This window comes from Callithrix jacchus, chromosome 6 (genome assembly GCF_049354715.1).
Source record: "Callithrix jacchus isolate 240 chromosome 6, calJac240_pri, whole genome shotgun sequence".
Taxonomy (NCBI): domain Eukaryota; kingdom Metazoa; phylum Chordata; class Mammalia; order Primates; family Cebidae; genus Callithrix; species Callithrix jacchus.
The window spans coordinates 10233312-10252440 of record NC_133507.1 but is presented as its reverse complement, the minus strand read 5'-3'; the positions used below and the strand labels follow the sequence as shown (position 1 = coordinate 10252440).

Genomic DNA, 19129 nt, shown 5'->3' with positions numbered 1-19129 from the left:
TGAGGAGGGCCATGGGGGCCGGCCTGATGCAGCAGTGGAAGGCAGGGCTGGCTGTTTCTCTAGGGGCCATCTCTGCACTCCACACAGAACGTTGGTGCCAACATAACCCCGAGTGGCAGCCTCTGAGTCTGGTGAGCACCCCCCAGGACCGGAGCCCCAGCTGGTGCTGGGAGACAGGATGCTGCCCCTCCAGAGGCCTGCGTCAAGCAAAAGTGACATATCAGGAAGGGGTTAGGCCCCTAGGGGAGAGGTTGGGAGGGCCTCTGACCTGGAGAGCACAGGAGGAGGCGCAGTCATGGGCCTTGCCCAGCTCTTGGCAGTCCTTCTCTGTTGCCCATATGGGGCAATGATGAGACCCAACCAAAGATCCCAGCAACATCAGTTTGACCTGGGCTAAGGGGGCCTTCATTCCAGAAAGGCCACTCGGGGCTCTTCCCTTGGAATGGGATGGGGGTGCAGTGGAGGGTGCCCCGTCAGGGGTGTTGCTCAGCACAGGGTAAAGACCTGCAGGTGTCTGGCCCACACTCTTCCATCAGCCTCCATAGCAGGAAGAAGACCCAGAGGAGGGGACCCTGATGGGGGGACACGCCCATACCCCATCCTCAAGTCCTTCAAGGTAACCTTGATGGTGAGCTCACGGCTCCTCCCAAGTCCACACCCCGTCCTTCAAGGCCAACCCTGATGGCGAGCTCAGGGCTCCTCCCAAATCTTGTCTGGGCTCTGCCATGGGTCCTCCAGTGAGCAGACACCAAGCCAGGAGGAATGGGGCAAGAGACCCATCGGGGAAGCACCCATGGCAGATGGGGAGAGAGCCTCGAGCCAGGATGCAGGTCTGACCTTGGGAAAGGGAGAGAGGGAAGGGGAACTGGTTGGGAGGATGCGTGTAGCCAGTGCAGCCCTGAGAAAGCCGTGCTGCTGGGCTGATGAGAAGCCCCAGAGAGAGGCCTGCACACAGGGGAGTCGGTGGGGCAGGTACTGCCTGGTACAGGGTCTAGTGCCTGTGCCGTATCCAGTCACTGGCTGGAGTGGCTAAGGAAGGGGAGGCCTCTGTTGGGGAAGCAGTGGGCAGCTGTTCCTTGTTCCAGCAGGTTCTCTTAGGAGAACCCCTAATTCCCATTGGTTTCTGGGGCCCCCTTTCCCCACAGGCCACAGGCCTCCCATGCCTTCTGCCTGTAAACCTCCCACCCCAGCTGACTGCCATCCCCTCTGGTCCTGTCTGGCAGGAAGCTCCTGCTGCTGGGCCTGGGACCCACCTGCTAGGTGATCCTCCTGCCCCCCCAGCTGCTCAGAGAGGGGCACCCAGAAGCAATTGCAGCCTTGGTTCACCAGGAGTCCTGTGTGGGGGCAGAAATGCCCCCCCCCCCCCGTGGGTGAGCCAGGACAGGAAAAGGCCGTGGAGATGAGGAAGGTACCCTGAAGACAGACCTGGCCTTGGCCACACCCATGCCTGGAGCTGGTTTGAGCCCTGTCGGGTGGGGTCAGATGGATCCCAGATGCTGACTGGAGGGTCCTGGTGAGCACGGGCCGGGCACAGGGACAGTTCTCAAGGGACCATAGGCAGCAGGACATTGCTGCACCCGCCTCAGCTGGGCCATTTTCAAGAACAGTGAGAGGAAATGGAGGCTAGGATGGGCTGGGCCCTCACTGGACACAGGCTACATCCTGGGAAGGAGGCCTGTGTCTGAGAAATCCCCTTAGCCTGCGAGGGCAGAGAAATAACACCCTGCGTGGGTGTTTGGCCTTCGGCAGCACCACGCCCTCCCACCCCCAGAGCTATTTCTGCAGCTTCCTGGCTTGGTTCCTCTTGCTCCACCCCCGCCTCTGTCCCCGGGTGAGACCTGCTGGGAGCAGAGGCCCTGGGAGCCCTAGCAGGGCAGGGCCTGGGGAAGGGGGACGCCCCCTGTGGAACAGCATGGACTAGGGATCATTGCCAAGTCACAGCCAGGTTTAACCCCTAGGATTCCAGTTAAAATGGAAAATTTGGACTGAGTCTGCCTCCCCAGAAGAACCTGCTAGAGCTCTAGCCTGGCTCCTTGCTGGGCTCTGGGGGCTTCTTAGTCACTTCTCCGATGGCAGGGATGCCACAGAGCTGCAGTGGCAGATGACCACGTTTGCCTGCTCCCGTTGGCTGGAGGGGACAGGAACCTGCGACAGTGTCCTTTTTCTTTCCATAAAGCAGAGCCTAGGACCTGTCACCAAGGGGACAGGCCCACAGAGCACCGTGAGGAAGATGGGAGGCAAGAGCTTGGAAGCACCTGGCAGAGCTCTCTCCTCCTGCCCTGCAACTGCCAGCGTCAGCCCTGGGACCTTGCGGTGCTGCTGCACCTTGCAGCCACGACACAGAGCCCAGCTGCCCAGCATGGGAAAAACAAGGGCTGGCGTGGAGGAATTTGTGTTCTCATCACACACTCAGAAATTACTTTTTTTAAAAAAGAGCCTGTGTTCGGGGGCCCTTAAAACAATACGTTGTCTTCTAAAAGTCTGCCTGGGACAGGTTGGATGTCCTCATGACCACCTATTGAAGTAAACGACGCCCCCCATCCCCATCACCACGCAGGCTCCTCTCTGCTCCTGCTTCATTTTGTCTCCTAGCTTGCACTGCCAGTAACACACTCCGGGTTTGACTTATTTACCTCATTATCATCTCTTCCTGCCCTGACTCCCAGTAGAATAGAAGCTCAAGGAGGCAGTGCTGTTGCCTGTCTTGTTCACTCCGTATCCTCAGAACTTCAACTGTGCCTGGCATGCCATAGGCACTCTATAAATATTTCTGGAATGAATAAAAAAGATGCTTTCTTCAGAAAATGGTGATGCTTTCTCAGCAGGGCTGGAAGGGCGGATGCTGGCATCCTCATTGCTCCTAGATGCCCTCCTGGCAGGATCCACCCTGGGCTAGAATCAGGTGCAGCTCCCTTTTTCATCCTTACCACAACCTGGGACACCCTGAGACTGGTGGCAGGACCTGCTCTGAGCCGCCCAGCGAGACCTGGGCAAGGTGCCCCCACCCACCTGGGGCTCCCGACTTCCTCTGTGCTCGACCCTGCACCCTCACCTAAGAGCTGAGCAAAAGCTCCAGCCCCACCTTGGACCTGCAGGGACCAGGGGATGCATTTGGACCAAGGATCCAGGTGAAACAAGTGTGCACTGCAGCTTCCCGTGCAATGCCCTGACAATGAATGCACCCTTCTCCCCAGCTAAGCAGAGGGCTTTGCTGAAGCCATCTTGATTTTTTCTCCCTGCAGCTACTAAAACAGGCAGCAGTGGCAGCTGAGGGGCGCAGGCCTCAGCATTACCTCGGAAACCGTGAAGGGCAGACCCAGCAATTAGCTGAGGAGAGTGGGGAGGCAAGGCAGGCACAGTGGGAAGGCGGAGGAACAGCAGCTGTAATTGCAGGGTGTGCCAGCCATGGGGACACGCAGGAGGAGGGCATTAAGAAGTGGAGGCAACCACCTATGTGTGAGCTCCTGTCAAGTGGAGGCCCAGGGGGGCCAGCAGGGGAGGAGCGGGGTGACGACGGGTGGGGGGCAGTGTGAGGAAGATGTGAGTCCAGCCACCTGGTGCTCCTCGAGCCTAGACCCAGCCTGCCCAGGTCTGCAGGGGGAAGTCTCCCTCACTGTCCCCACCCTTGCTGGGTGACACCCAAGGGACGCTGCCGCAGGTGTCTTGGCTGCTGGAGGGTGAGGCTTCCTGGAAGCTGTTTCCCTGTTTGCTGCAGCTGAATTGGATCCATAGAGTTCTAGGCCATCAGAGTGAATTTCAAACTGAGGTTCTCTGGCACCCTGGGGCTCCATGGCAGGGTGTGGAGGCAGCTCTCAGGGAAAGAGGAGGCCAGCCTGGTAGGCTTCCCACTCCTTGCCTGGGCCTTCCATCCCACGTACCCCGACTTTGGCCAGGCAGTGTGGCTTCTATTCTATGCTGAAATTTCTGAATGAGGTTTCATTTCAGGAATGAGGTCTCACTACTTTAAAAGAGAGGAGAATGTGATTCATCTGCTCTGCTGTCTCATTTTACAGATGAAGAGGGAAGTGGTGTGCCCGGAGACACTTGGGTAAGAAGAGACAAGTTCTGTCCTCCTTCTTCTACCTCCTGGCCCGGAGAGGGAAACGGCACATTGAGGGAGGACTCTGTCTCCTTGGGCATATTCCCAGAGCCTGGGCATTTTTATTGTCCTAGAAAAATGATGTGGAAGCTAAGAATCAGGATACTGAACTCCCTGGAAGACACACAGAGGGTCGAGAGGGAGCTGCGTTTGGCACCCAGGTCTGCAGGGAGCATTGGCCATCGGAGCCCAGGGTGGTATCACCCCACCCCTGCCAGCCTCTTCTGTTCTGTCCTGGGCTCCGCTGTGTCCAGCGCCAATCAGTCATTGCAGGGGCAGGCGCTGTTCAGGGAATGGAGCCCTCAGTGACCCCGATGCTGCCCTCCTTGGCCCCAGAGTCCAGCAAGACTGGGCACAAAAGCATATTTGATTTCACCCATGGGATGGCCTCAAAGGAATGGGAAACAAGTTGGGGCCAAAAAGGACTGAAATTGCCTGAGGGCTGCTACTCCTTCCAGCCCCCTGCCCCTGGGACCCCTACACCATCATCTCAAGCCCATGAGATCTGATCTGCCCTTCATGTTCCATGGCGAGACTCACTGCATTCCAGGCGCCTTCTCTGAACCCGCAGCCATCAGGCATGCTGCCTTCTTTCACTCTTCCTACCCCACATGGACCCCCCACAGAGGACCCAGTTCTGCCTGCAGAGAGGGTCCCCTGCGCCGGCCCCAGGCCCACCCTCCTGTGACAGCCCTTCGGTGGGAGGTGGACCTGGGTGGGATGAGTCCCCGACACTAACCTGAGTGTGACCGCAAGGAGACGGGACTTTTCTGGCTCTCGGGCTGCCCTGGCTGGGGGGATATTGAAGGGTCTGCTTTCATCCTGGTGGCAGGGAATACAGGAGTCTAGGGAAAGGGTGACGCTGCTGTCCTCCTCCCACCCCCAAAGCAGGGTGCTGCCTGCCATCTTCCTTTCCTCACGTGTCAAACTTTCCTCACATGTCAAACCAGAAGATGGTACTGGAGGAAAGGTCTCTGGGTGACCCCCATCCTGACCTCTGTGACCCAGTGCTCCCCTGGCCATCCAGGGGTCCCTCAGCATTTCTCAGTGACAGAAGGACACCGGTACACCAGATGCTGGGGAGTGAGGACTGAGAGGGGTGCTATGCCTAGTGACCCGAGCGAGGGCCAGGGCCACATCCCAGGGCTGTCTTTGTAGAGATTGCCCAGTCATAGGCCAAGTGGGGACACGGCCCTGGGGTGGGCTCAGCATCCCTCCTGCTCTCTGTCCAGCACCCCTGCCTTTCACCCCCCGTGTAATTCTGGGGGTCTGCCGGACATGTGGGCGCATATGAAGAGAGCCCTTCCTTCCCTCCCTGGCACTAGGCTGGGAAGGTAGGCGCTGAAATTCAAGTGGAGGGTCCCCTGCTCCTGGGAAAGCCCATTCCACATGGGAGAGTGAGGTCCACAGGCAGGCAGGAGAGGTGCTAAGGAAGAGACAGTGCAGCCCCTGCTGCACCACGGCGTGCCCCTGGGCCCGTGTAGCCTGCGCTGATCTCGGCAGGGGCACTCCGGCCCTCTGCTGTCCGCTGCCCTGTCTCCCTCCTCTGTGTCTGCCCAGGACAGCTGACGGCCTGGTTGAGAGTAGCTGTTGGCTTTTCCCAGGTTCCCCACCTGGAGCATTCAGCCCCACACCAGGGACCAGGCTGGAGAGAGGCCTGGGCACCAGCCAGCCAGGGCGAGAGCGAGGCTCGGGGAGAGGGGCCTCTCTGGGGTACAGAGCCGGCGAGGAAAGCAGCTTCAACCCTGTCTGGGGAGGCCCTCTGCTCCCGCCGTGACACTGGCCTCTTTCTTCCCGTAGAGCAGAGCCAAGGACGGGGAAGGCACCTCATCGCCAAGGGGAGAGGCCCTGCAGAGCGCTGTGGGAGGAAGACAGGAAACAGCTTGGAAGCACCCAGCAGAGCTCCCTCCTCCAGCCCTGTGACTGCCAGCGTCTAGACAGGCCGTCGGCCGGCCCTGGGACCTCACTAGTGCTGCCTGCACCTCGAAGCCACGACACAGAGCCCAGCTGCCCAGCATGGGAAAAACGGGCTGGCGTGGAGGAATTTGTGTTCTCATCACACACTCAGAAATTACTTTTTTTTAAAGAGACTATACTTTTGGGCTCCTATAAAAGTCCGTCTGGGACAGGCTGGATGTCCTCATGGCCACCTATTTAAATAAACGACACTCCCCATCCCCATCACCACGCAGGCTCCTCTCTGCTCCTGCTTCATTCTTCCTCCTACCTTGCACTGTCAGTAATGGGAGGACTGGGCCCAGCACACTGGGGATCTCTGCCCTCCAGGGACCCAGGACCCAGGGAGGGAGAGGAGGTCAGTGCTGAACAAAGGCCCGTAACGTGAGGCGGGAGGATGTCGGCACCCTGAGAGGCCTGGCGGAGAGCTGGAGTAATCAGCAGCATCCAACCTGAAACCTGGACTCTTTTCCTGAATGATCCTGGGCCTCAGGACAGCTGGAAGGGCCAAGACATAACTCAGGGCGAGTAGCTGGGCTGTCTGTAGGTTTTCCTGGGCGCCCCCACCCCTGGGGACCCTCTTCTGATCCCTGCTTCCCCCATCACCGCGTGCTCCCGTGGGCCCCTCCACGGGGCTTCCCTATTCCCTCCAGCTTTCTGTTTCTATGCAGAAAGTTCCTGAAGCCTGGACCAGGAGTGGGCTCAGCGCCGAGCAGAATGAAACCAGGCAAGGGCCACAGCAGCCTGTCTGCCCTTCCCCGTTTTAAAGTCTCGGGCCCGGAGAAACATCAACCTTTCGCTTTCGCCACGTGCGACTGCTTTTCTGCCGGAATAACTGGCAGCATCCAACCCTAAAACCTGGACGCTTTTTCCTGAATCATCCTGGACCTCAGGACAGCTGGAAGGGCCAAGCAGCTCACACAGCCTTTCATCCAGCCCTCCTGCCGGCCCACACAGGGACCAGAGTCACACTGGCCAAGTGGGCTGAATGACAATATTTTATTTTAAGACCCAGATTTCCAGCCAGCTGCCCCAGCTGTGTTATGACCCTCTGTGTTCACGCAGATTGAAAGGAAGATGGCAGGCAGCGCCCTGCTTTGGGGGTAGGAGGAGGCCAGCAGCGTCACCCTTTCCTTGGACTTTTCTATTCCCTGCCACCAGGATGAAAGCAGACACTTTAATATCCCCCCCCCCCCCCACCGCCAGGGCAGCCCAAGACCCAGCGTCACCGGGCCCAGGCGGTGGGTCTTCCGTCCAGGGTGCGGAGAGGCTCCCGTTTCCCACCACCCCCACCTGGCCTGAGAAAGTGCAAATAATGAAAGGAGGGAAGGGGGAGGCACCCCCAAATAAAGGCCTCTGAGGATGAAAGCCCGAAGCCAGTCTTTCCACGAAAAAAAAGACTTGCATTTGTTCTTGGGTAGAGTTTAAAGAAGAACAGAGTATTGTCATCGCGAAACGGTTTCATTTCAAGCCTTGACTTTGGGGGGTTTGTTCTGGTTTTGTACTTTCTCTCCTCCCTGTGGCTGCTGCACATGAAAGGCTGGGGTCAGGCCCGGCACGGGGGTGGGAGGCAGGGGCTGTGCGTTTCGCTTTGATTTCCCCGAGAACAGCAGGAAGCTCATTCCACCTGGAGATGTCTGGCTGTCTCCTTCCGGCCAGCCCCAGACTTTGCTGAGAATAATTCCTTCTTGAAAAAAAACATAACAATTCCCATTAAATGTTTCAAATTGCCCACACCAAACTCAAAGCTCAGAGTGAAGGCTTTGAAGGCTTTTCAGGGAACAAAAATAAAACCCTTCGCAGACCTTGGAGAGATGTGGCTGAAATAACTCCCGGGTATGTGAAACGCGGCCGAGATCCGTGAGCGGCAGAACAGCAGCCCTGGAACCCGAGGTGGGGAAGGTTTGATGAACAAATGGAAGAAATGAGGATCGTGGCTGGAAGAGGCGCTGCCCCCTGGGATTGCACAGATTTTTGTGATTCGATCCAACATTGGGTGATTATCTCCACTAATGAGGAAGCAGATACTCCCAAACCATGACTAATCCCTCTAGCGACCTATGCCCCTCTGGCCTTCCATCAAGATGGCTGCGGAGAAGGGGAACAGCCCTGGCAGAAACCCATGCAAAGGTCTTTGAGGTCGTTCGGCCATACCCAGATTCAGTTGAGCACCTACCATATGCCAGGCATTGTTCTAGGTGCTGGAGATACAGCAGTCAACAAAACAACCAAGATCCCTGGGCATCTTGGCTATGTGGTTCTACAAATCCAGAAGGAGCATGTGACAGTTCTCTGGGGCCACCTTCTCCAACTGGACCAAGCAGACAAATCACCTGGGGCCTTGTTAGGAGCGGCCTCTGATCAGAGTCTGAGGAGGGGCCTGGGGCTCTGCATTTCTGACAAACTCCCAGGTGATGTCACGGCTGCTGGCCCAGCTGCCTGGGTTCTAGCCCAGCTCCGTCACCCACTATGTTCTTATCCACAAAATAGAGCTTCAAATAGAGCCCACCTCACAGAAATGTATTAGGAAATGAATTTTCCTAATTTTTTTTTTTTTTTTGCCTAAGTCCACGTGCACTGGGTTTTCCATCCCTCACAGTGTCTGTGGATACATTTTTGTATCTTGCTCTTGCTCTGAATTCCGCTGTCTTTCCTGCCAAACCTCCACATCGCCTTGGTTCAAAAGGCTCCTTCCAGACCTGGGAGGGTAGAAAGATGCCTAGCTTTCTCCTCAAACGCTGCCACTTGGGGTGGCTGGGCATGGAGGGGGAGGGGAGGGCTTCTCCCCTGTGGCTGGAGAATCTCATCCTGCACAGCCTTTGAGCACCCAGGGCACTGAACGGACTGCTGTGGACTGCCACGTGACCCAGGGACCACGGAGATCATCTGGAAAGATGGATTAGCCCAGGGTTACTCGGCACCCTGGATCTGCGATCAGACTCCCCGGGCGTGACTCTCAGCTCCTCCACTCAAGACCTGGGTGACCTTAGGCAAAGGACTTAACCTCCCCACTCCTCTTCTGCTCCAGTAAAATGGGGCTCAAGCTGGTGCTGACTCCTAGACTTGGTTGTGCCTCCATTTCTCTGCTTTCCCCGATCCAGTTTGGAAGCAGGCCCACCAAGAACACAGTGGGGAGGCCTCAGTTCCAGGCAGTGGCATTTTACCTGGGGGCTGAGTTTGTGGTTTAGACACCACTGGTGATGAGCACACCGACATGTGACGGAGGCTGACACCAACCTACGTTCCAGCACAGGGTTCGAACATCTATGACTTTCCAAAGCTCTTCCAAAGCTGAAAGATGAAAAATGAGCCTGACATTGGGAGACTTGCAGGGCAGGGCAGGGCAGGGAACACACCCAGTGAAGCCCAGACCCCTACGTCTGGGTGGTGACCAGCCTGAGCACTTGAGTGTGAGTCAGGGACAGGCAGCCTCGGCTGCAGCTCACAGCCTTGAGCAACCCCTGCCACCCATCACACTTTGCTGGTGTGATGGGAACAGCAGGCCTTGGTCTCAGGAGAATCCCGTCTACCACCTGCTGGGTAGATAACTCCAAAGTGACTAGACAACTCGTTTAACCCGCTGGGTCTCAGGCGTGTCATATATAACATGAGAACATTGGAATCATGGTTTCTCAGGATGCTTGGCTTAGTGCCAGCTGGAACGACAGAGACCCCAGCAGGACAAGGGTTGGCAATGACACAGTAACAGATGGGGGGACTCACTCCGGCCCGGCCCAGAACCTATCCGGAGGCTTCCTCCTCTACAGCGACGCCATGTAATATATGGGACATACTTCACAACATTCATCATTTATGTGAGATTCAGTTTGAACTGGATGTCTTCCACTTTATCTGTCGACTCTACCCCAACTCCATGCTCTGCTTTGGCTTCCCAGTGGAAGCCTGGCTCACCTTGCGGCCCGCCCCAGCTCAGATGCCCATCCTCAGCTGGAGGAAGAGGGTGTTCGTCTCTCATCTATACCATTATTAAGTGCAACCTGTGCTTATCTCCTTTTTTGATTTGCGAAAAGTTTTCCTGGATTTTGCTGTCGTTGCTGTTAGCCTGTTTCTTCTTTACATTTCCACGGTCACTTCCCTCTTCCAAAGGCAATGAGGGTGTGAGGGAAAGCGTTGGTGTGAGGACTTCGGGGAAGGAAGAGCTCACGGATGAATCCTTTGAGACACTGTCTCCAGGTGCAGGGAACTGAGGAGGCTGCCACTGCTTGTGCGGAGGGTGGAGACAGAGTCACTCTGGGAACTCGAGGGGGTGGATGAGGTTTAGCCGGCTAAGGGCATCTTTAGAGCCCAGCTGTGTGCATTGATGGGGCCCATTTAAATATTTTAAATAATTAGTAAGCTCCTTTTGCAATAGGAAATGCTCGTAGGATTTTTTTTTTTTTTTTTACTCAAACGGCACAAAACAGCATTGAGTGAAACCTCACTCTTTCCCATCCCCAAGCTTTTTCTCTGCTCTCCAAAGCCCACCTTGAGGACACCCTGAGCCATATCCACCCCTTTTCTGTCTGTGTTTTGGGCACAGACAGCAGCTGTGCAGGGCGCACGGTTTGGCATCCTGCTCCCCCTCCCTCTCCTATTCAGGAGAGTGTTCAAACCCCACCCCATCTGCAGTCGCCTTTAGGTGGGTCACCATAGACAGTGGGGGATGTGGTCTCAGCACCTGCGCTAGGGAGAAAGGGCCTGGCACCAGGCGTCCATGAAACACTCGAACAGCCCCTGGGAATGCCACCCTCCTCCTGGAACAGTGGGTCCAGATTGCTGATTAATGTTTACCAGGACAATTTAAAGCTCAACTTTGCATTCAAAAGGGAGCCCAGTGCGATACCAGGGGCATGGCTTTGTGATCCAGCTGAGCTTTGTTGAGAGGCTTAGAGCTGTTTGCACACACTTTTAATTAGTAGATACACACTGACTTTTGTTTTGCTCCTTTTAATGTCACTGCTCATAAACACTTCCCTGTACTAACATAAGATCATATCTTTTTGATTTGCAATGGAAAAACTGTGTCACTATTTTTTCCACCACTCAAGCATCTATGGACTTGATCTTTTTGCCAGAGTTCTCTCGCTGGCGTTTGAATACCAAAAAGAATGTGAACTATGTCATCTGAAAACTGCTGATTAACTCTTAAAACTTCTCAGCTCTCATTTGCTCCACATGTAAAGATTAAAAGCATAATAGTCGTGTATCTGCCTTCTTCTGCTTCAGAACGCCCCCCAGCCCCATCTTCTCCACACATGCCATTCCTTGCAGGCTTCTGGCAGTGGAAAGGATTAGTCAACTATGTCAAAGGCCAGGTGCCAAACATCACGCCCCAAGCTAGCCAGGAAAACCCTCTTCTCCCAAGGCATGCCCTCTCCCTGCCAGCCCCGACACCCCAGGCACTTGGTATAAAATCACCGAGCAGAGAGTGGGTGCTTCGATGGCTAACTCTCCCCTTCAGAGCATTCACTGACATACACAATGGACCACGCTGGCAAAGAGCATGTGGGGTTTCCCCTGGAAGGGGGATGAGGCTGAGTCTCCTTAAAGACAGAATCGCCATCGCACACGTGATGACAAAGATGGGTTTTAAGCTTGGCGCAGACATTAGTAACCAGAGATGTGATATCACCACATGTACTGGTGCTGGAGGGCAGTCACCCAATCAGAAAACATGACGGTGTATGGCCTGGGGCTGGTGCCTACTTCAGGGTGGGGTGAGGCTGTTAATCTTTGAGGTGCTGGGTCCCCCAGTGGCGCTGGAAAAGGGCTGGATCAGCCAACCATCGGGGCATCCACAGTGGGTACTGAGCCATAGTCTGGAAGGATGGCAGGGTCCTCATAACCAATGCAGCCAGCCCTGGGAGTACTGGCTGAACTCTAGCCCCCGGAGTAAGGGAACTGCGAGGTTCCCACGGTGGCCGCACCCTCTTTCCACACACTTACCCTGAGGCTGCCCTCAGCAATCCTTATGTCCTACAGAAAGAGCCAATTCCACAGCAGGTTAGGAAAGACGACATAGAGTCCTGAAGACTTTGGGGAGCCAGGAAAGACGCGGTCCAGCACAGAGCAGGAGCATGGCAATTCCTCAGGAGCTGTGCCCACTTTTTTTTTTTCTGAGATGGAGTCTCGGCCAGTCTGGAGTGCAGTGGCACCATCTCAGCTCCCTGGAATCTCTGCCTCCGGGTTCAAGCAATTCTCCTTCCTCAGCCTCCTGAGGAGCTGGGATTACAGGAACCTGCCACCATGCCCAGCTAATTTTTTGTATTTTTAATAGAGATGGGGTTTTGCCATATTGGTCAGGCTGGTCTCAAACTACTGACCACGGCCTCCCAAAGTGCTGGGATTGCAGGCATGAGCCACCACGCCCGGCCAGGAGCCCTGCCCGCTCTTTCCCCAACAGCTGCCTCGCCCACCCCTCCTCTCCACACAGCCTCTCAAGACCTTGCTGGAGGTCCTGGGCAGCTCAGCTCTGACACACATGACTGAATCAGTCATAGTTCACAATGGGCACTCTGAACGTGAAATGAGGGTGATTAACAATCACACCAGGTGCTACCCTAGCAAACCACGAACTTCTCTCTCCCTTGCTCTGACTTATAAACCCTCCTTGGCACAAGAAAAGCCAGTGGTTTGCTAAACAGAGGGCCTTTATTCCCCCCAAGCATTCTCCTTGGAGACAAGAACAAGTTTCTCCCTATGGGTCAATTCAGCTGTGGAGAAAATACTTTCTTCCTAGTCTTCCATGTGTACGGTCAGAGGAAGAAAGGAAATAAACACATAAATAAATGCACATTTTGTGAGCAGTCTTTTTGTGCCAGGAGCTCCATGTTCAATGCCATTTAACTTAAGCCACACAGGTCTGTAAGAAAGGTGGGGTTCTCCTCCCCACCTTTTTTCTTTTGAGACAAAATTTTGCTCTGTCACCCAGGTTCAAGCAATTCTCCTGCCTCAGCCTCCCAAGTAGCTGGGATTACAGCCATGTGCCACCACACCCAGCTAATTTTTGTATTTTTATTAGAGTCAGGGTTTCAGCATGTTGCCCAGGCTGGTTTCGAACTTCTGACCTCAGGTGATCCACCCGCCTCGGCCTCCCAAAGTGCTGGAATTACAGGCAAGAACCACCGTGCCCATCAGTTTTCCCCATTTTACGGATGAGAAAATTGAGACTCAGAGAGGTTCTCAGCTGGTTGGTGGTAGGGTCAGGATTTTAACCAGACAACCAGTTTGTCTGACATTATGTTCCAAGCTTTTCAGAGGACAAATCACCCATATCTCTAAAAGTGAAGACACAAGGTATACTCAGAGGGCCATTTTCCCTTAAAATGAGGACTCAAGGCTGGGGGCATTTGGACCTGCCTTCAAAGCATTTTCCTTTTATACTTTGGACATTTTGACACTTTTTTTCAGTGGGCTGCTGCTGACTGGTTTTGATAGCCACATTTTTATTTACATGCAAATGCTCAGCAAGCAGCTCACATGTAAATACTATACTAATTATTAAATTGTATGGCTCATCAGAATGCTGCATCCTAATTGGCTGCTAGACTGTGGATAACCCACAATAGCCTGATTTGGAGCCTTACCAATTTTTTGCATCTGCATAATAAAAGGAAACGGGAGGTTGAGAGTGTACACCTACTTTATATGTTTCTTCAAGGTCAAATAATCTTTTATTTCCTTCCCAATCTACATATTCATAAAGACCTTTGTACAATTAATGAGACGGAAGATTAAATGGTTGCAGATTAAGAACAAACCCTACTGTTCTAATTAGAGTAAAAGTTACTTAGTCAATCAGATTAGAATTCCAGATTGGAACTAGTGAACACCGAGGCATAATAATGGCAGCACACACTGTCCCCCTGGCTAGTAGCTGACACACAGCTAGTGGAGGGGGGGGTGGCAGGAAAGCTATGAGCTCTGGAGATTCTTTATGCCTTTGCAAAGACCCTTCTAAGTGCCACCAGTGGTTGAAAAATGAAGAGGATGGGATGGAGTCTCATCACATAACAAGGCAACATTGTTTGGCATGATTGGGGGGTTACAAGAAGAAAGAGTCTGCCCACATCAATTGGTTTGTGATTTTCGCCAGAATCCTCTGGGGAACCTTAAGGAGTTTGGCAAGCAATGAGTGCTTATGTGTGAGGTCTTGGGGCACTGGGGCTGGGTACAGAGATTTAAGATTTGGTCCCTTTTGTAAGGGAGCTTGCAGTTTCCTTTGGGACATCAAGACCTGTACATCTGGACATCGGGAGATGATTTTGAGTGAGGTCCTCACTTGGGCTCCACAGACTGCTGGAGCAGTGTTTTTGTTTGTTTTGTTTTGAGACAGAGTCTCGCTCCATCGCACAGGCTGGAGTGCAGAGGCACAATCTTGGCTCACTGCATCTTCTGCCTCTCGGGTTCAAGTGATTCTCCTGCCTAAACTTCCCGAGTAGCTGGGATTACAGGAGCGCACCACCATGCTTGGCAATTTTTTTTGTATTTTTTAGTAGAGATGGGGTTTTGCCATGTTGCCTAGGCTGGTCTTGGACTCCTGACCTCAGATGATCCTCTCAACTCGGCTTCCCAAAGTGCTGGGATTACAGGTGTGAGCCACTGTGCCTGGCCATGGAGCAGTGTTTCTTGAAGTGCAGTTCTAGAACAAGCATCTAAACAACTCAGGCATTGACCAAAATGAAGATTCCCTGTCACCACAGACCAGCTGATAAAGCTTGAGCATCTGTATTTTTGACAAGCCCCTGATGATTCTGATGCACATTGAAGTTTGGAAACCACTGGCTTGAAGAGTCCCTGAATAGACTTTAGAGAATCCACAGACCCCCTGATATTGCAGACATTTCATTTTTTATGTACATTTTTTCTGGAAAGAGGTGCATAGCTTCCATCAGGTTCTCAAAAAGTGTTCACACTCCAGAGAAAGGTTAATATCCCGAGAATAGTAGAAAGAGATTTGGAGAGCGGAATCCAGCAAACCAGCAGACCCTGGCCACATAGGACCCAGGACAAATCATGAAACCCAAAGTTTAGAGATCTCCCCAGTGCAGTGAGCTGTTGGCAATTCTTTCCTTCAACCCCAGTGGTGCAGGCAACAGCAGCACAGGAGCTCAGAGGAAAGAGAGAGGGTGAAACGATGGCCAGGAGGAGAGCTCTTCCCAGCAGAGGCGGGCTCATCTGATCCACAGGGAAAGGGCATTCCAGCTGTGGACTCCACCTTAGCACAGGTGGGTTTGCATAGCCAAAGCGCGAGCCAGGCGGGGACGGACACAGGGAGCACTGTGGGTGTGAGTCGTCTCCTTTGTTAAACATGCCCGGTCTCTCCTTTGCCTCCATATTCCCAGGAAACTTGGAGCTTGGTCCCATCTGCACCTGGAGCAGATGGTGCATTTTCTCTGTCTTGAGTGCCTCCCTTACCCCCCGGGGCAAGAGTCCCCTCCCGATCTTCTGCAGGATCGCTAATGAGACCGAACCTGTCTGGGTGGGGGGGTGGGGAGATTATCCTGCAGCGATAGGTTATCACCCTTGACAAGCACGCTCTGCCTGCCCTGCTACCTGCGCGCCTGGGGCGCACACACCTGGAGGGGCCAGGGCAGCTGCGGCTCATTAGCAGAGGCAGCCTCGCCGCGTGGGGGACGTGGGGGACAGCACTTGGGCCTGTCTAGGCCTCAGGACCAGATCGCAGGAGAAGAGGTGCAGCCCCTACCACGCTGTCCCCAACCCAGCTCAGCCCTGGAGTTGAGGCCGGGGTAGAGAGGCAGGGCCCTCATTTTGTGGAATGCTCGAGGCCCTTGTCCTGCCTCTTCCTAAATGAAAAACCTTCCTCTGGGCCCGCAGGACAGTGAAGGGAGGCATCCAGTCTCCAAGCAGGTTGATCCTCCACTCAGATCTGCGGCTCCTCGTCCCTGAAGCTCAGAAGCCTCTAAATTGCAATATATCTCCCCCAGAGATGGATTTTCCGGTCCCTCCCTGTATATCCCCTTGCTTTGGGGTCAAGCTGGCAGGCTTGCAGAGACAGAGGAGGGGGAGGCACCGGGGGTTCGCTAAGGGCACGTACACGCCCACCACCCGCGGAGGCCCCGCCCACAACCCCCCGGCCCCGCCCACAACCCCCCGGCCCCGCCCACAACCCCCGAGCCGGCCTGGAGGGAGAAGCCAGAATCTGAGACAGGTGCCACGCGCTTTCCCCATCACTTTTCCGTCACGTTAACCTCCGTCCACCCGCTGTGCTGCACCCCTCCCCTCCCAGCACGGGGCCTGTGGAGGCTGCCAGCTTCCTGCGGCCCCCACACCTGTTTTTTGCCGCAGCTGTGTGCAGGCCTCTGGGCTTTCGGGAGGTCCACATGGACATCTTTATCCACGCTCGGTGAAGGAGGCCTCCTCACACTCTGCCTGAGCACCTGTCGTCTGGCTTGGATCTTCATGCAGACCCCAAGCCTCACATACTGTCTTTCATATCATTCGTTGGGGGTCGCGGGGCGGGGGGGGGGGGGAGAGGTGACTGTGGGAGGGGAGAAGGAGAGAACAGTTGTCTGTACCTGAGTCACAGTCAGATACGGGGTAAAAGACACCCAGATAATCCACACCCTTACCCAGTTTGGGCCTAGAGAAGCAGAGGCAGGGAGGCCTAAAGGACTGCGTCTCTGCAGGTCTACGCCGCCTGCGCGAACAACACGCCACAACACGCCACAACACGCCACAGACCCGGCTGCTTAAACAACGGAGGCCTAAAGGACTGCGTCTCTGCAGGTCTACGCCGCCTGCGCGAACAACACGCCACAACACGCCACAGACCCGGCTGCTTCAACAACGGAGGCCTAAAGGACTGCGTCTCTGCAGGTCTACGCCGCCTGCGCGAACAACACGCCACAACACGCCACAGACCCGGCTGCTTCAACAACGGAGGCCTAAAGGACTGCGTCTCTGCAGGTCTACGCCGCCTGCGCGAACAACACGCCATAACACGCCACAGACCCGGCTGCTTCAACAGCGGAGGCCTAAAGGACTGCGTCTCTGCAGGTCTACGCCGCCTGCGCGAACAACACGCCACAACACGCCACAACACGCCACAGACCCGGCTGCTTCAACAACGGAGGCCTAAAGGACTGCGTCTCTGCAGGTCTACGCCGCCTGCGCGAACAACACGCCACAACACGCCACAACACGCCACAGACCCGGCTGCTTAAACAACGGAAGCGCGTTTTCTTACTATGCTGGCAGGCTTGGTTTCTTCTGAGGCTCCTCTGTTTGCCCCGTAGTGCCACGTCTCACTGTATACTCACGTCGTCTTTCGTTTGTTTGCACCCAAATGTCCTCTTCTAAGCACGCCAGTCAGGCTGGATTAGCAACCCCCAATGACCTCATTTTAACTGAATTACCTGTCTCCAAATATGGCAACATTTGGAAGTACAGGGAGTTATCATGACTTTCACATGAGTTTTGCGAGAGGACGCAGCATCCCAGGGACCCTACAATTCCTCTGGGGCTTGCCAACCTCCAAGGCAGAGCCTGAACCTCTTTCCTGGGCAATTTTCCCACTCTCGGTGGAGAAGCAGCGATGAAGGAGGCAAGCATGTGTCCAGGTGCTGGGAAGCCACTTGGCAGCAGGGTGGGGAAACCCTGGGAAGAATTGTTAAAGGCGGTCTGATCCAGGTGCCAGCACCAGTGGGGCATCAGGGAATCTTTGAAGTTAATCTGGAGCTTTTAACCTTCTTCAGCTGAGCATTTGAGGAGGCATCCCCTAGAGAAGCACACCCCCAACCTGATGCTATGAAGCAGGTTTTCTTATCCCCACTTTACAGAGTAGAAAAGTGAGGCATGGGGTCACCCAAGAATCAGAAGAGCCAGGATTTGAACCCAAATTGTCTAGTCCTGGAGCTCAGGCTTAGGCTTGAAGAACTTGAAGAAAACAGGAATTTAAAAAAAAAATCAAGATGGAAAAAGCTTTTTAAAGCATAACAAGCATCCAGAAGCATTCGAGCCAGATACATTTAACATCATACACAGAAACCCCTCCATGTCCTGTGAAAACCTCATATGGCCACCACCGCAACTCAGACCAAAGACAAGTGCCAGCAAAATCCACTTGTAATATACAACAATTTTCATTTTCTTTAACACACAGCAAGCTCTCCCCAATCAACAAGAAGAAGTACAGCAACCCGAAGGAAAAATGGGGTGAGAGGCAGGGAAAAAGCTATGAGCAGACAGTTCACAGGAGAAATAGAAGTGGTTATGAACCACTTCTATGTGCAAAGTCACCCAAGGACACTCATGGTTAAAGAAATGCAAATCAAAACGCTGACTCTCCATTTTCACCTGTCAGAATGGCAAAATGGAGAAGACTCATAATTATAGTACTGATGAAGGAACGGCAAAAGGAAAATTTTTCTATATTTTGAGAGAAAAGATAAATTGATGGAGCCTGGTTTAGGGCTACCTAGCATCTGGCAAAAGTGGCACTGCAAACACTGTTCCACCCAGCAATACTAGGAGACATCCGTCCCCGAAACAGATTCTCACAAGAATGCTCATGGCACCAGCCTTTGAGACTGAAAATCTAGAAACAGCCTAAATGCCATGGATTGGGCAATGGGTGAATGAATTATGTCCCCTCCCCCTGTAAGGGTATTCTATACAGGTATAAAAAAGAATGAGGTTGGCCAGGTGTGGTGGCTCACACCTGTAATCCCAGAACTTTGGGAGGTTGAGGCTGGTGGATCAACTGAAGCCAGGAATTTGAGACCAGCTTGGCCAACATAGTGAAACCCCATCTCTACTAAAAATACAAAAAAAAAAACCCAAGCTGGGCATGGTGGTACACAACTGTAGTCCCAGCTACTTGGGAGGCAGAGGCAGGAGAATCACTTGAACCCAGGAGGCGGAGGTTGCAGTAGCTGAGATTGTGCCATTGCACTCCAGCCTGGGCAGTAGAGTGAGACTCCATCTCAAAAAACAAAACCAAAAAAACACCAGAATAACGCTGATTCCTAAGTTCTGGAGTTGGCAAAAGGGGGGCAGATCTAAGATCTATTTATTAGGTGTAAATGCTGCACAGCGTGGGCTGGGAGTGAG

At 54.1% G+C, this 19129-nt stretch overlaps 1 protein-coding gene and 1 long non-coding RNA gene across 2 annotated transcripts; both read left to right on the top strand.

The window, feature by feature from the left end:
* Positions 1-715: 715 nt before the first annotated feature.
* Positions 716-6031, top strand: LOC144582960 (uncharacterized). Its single transcript, XR_013536593.1, has 3 exons — positions 716-830; positions 3946-4048; positions 5900-6031. It is a non-coding gene; the product is annotated as an uncharacterized LOC144582960 (long non-coding RNA).
* Positions 6032-9679: 3648 nt separating this feature from the next.
* LOC144576848 (uncharacterized) lies at positions 9680-17378 on the top strand. Its single transcript, XM_078329206.1, has 3 exons — positions 9680-9831; positions 15893-16226; positions 16705-17378. The coding sequence occupies exons 1-3, from the start codon at positions 9680-9682 to the stop codon at positions 17239-17241; spliced, it is 1023 nt and encodes a 340-aa protein (XP_078185332.1). The 3' UTR covers positions 17242-17378.
* The last annotated feature ends 1751 nt before the right edge of the window (positions 17379-19129 follow it).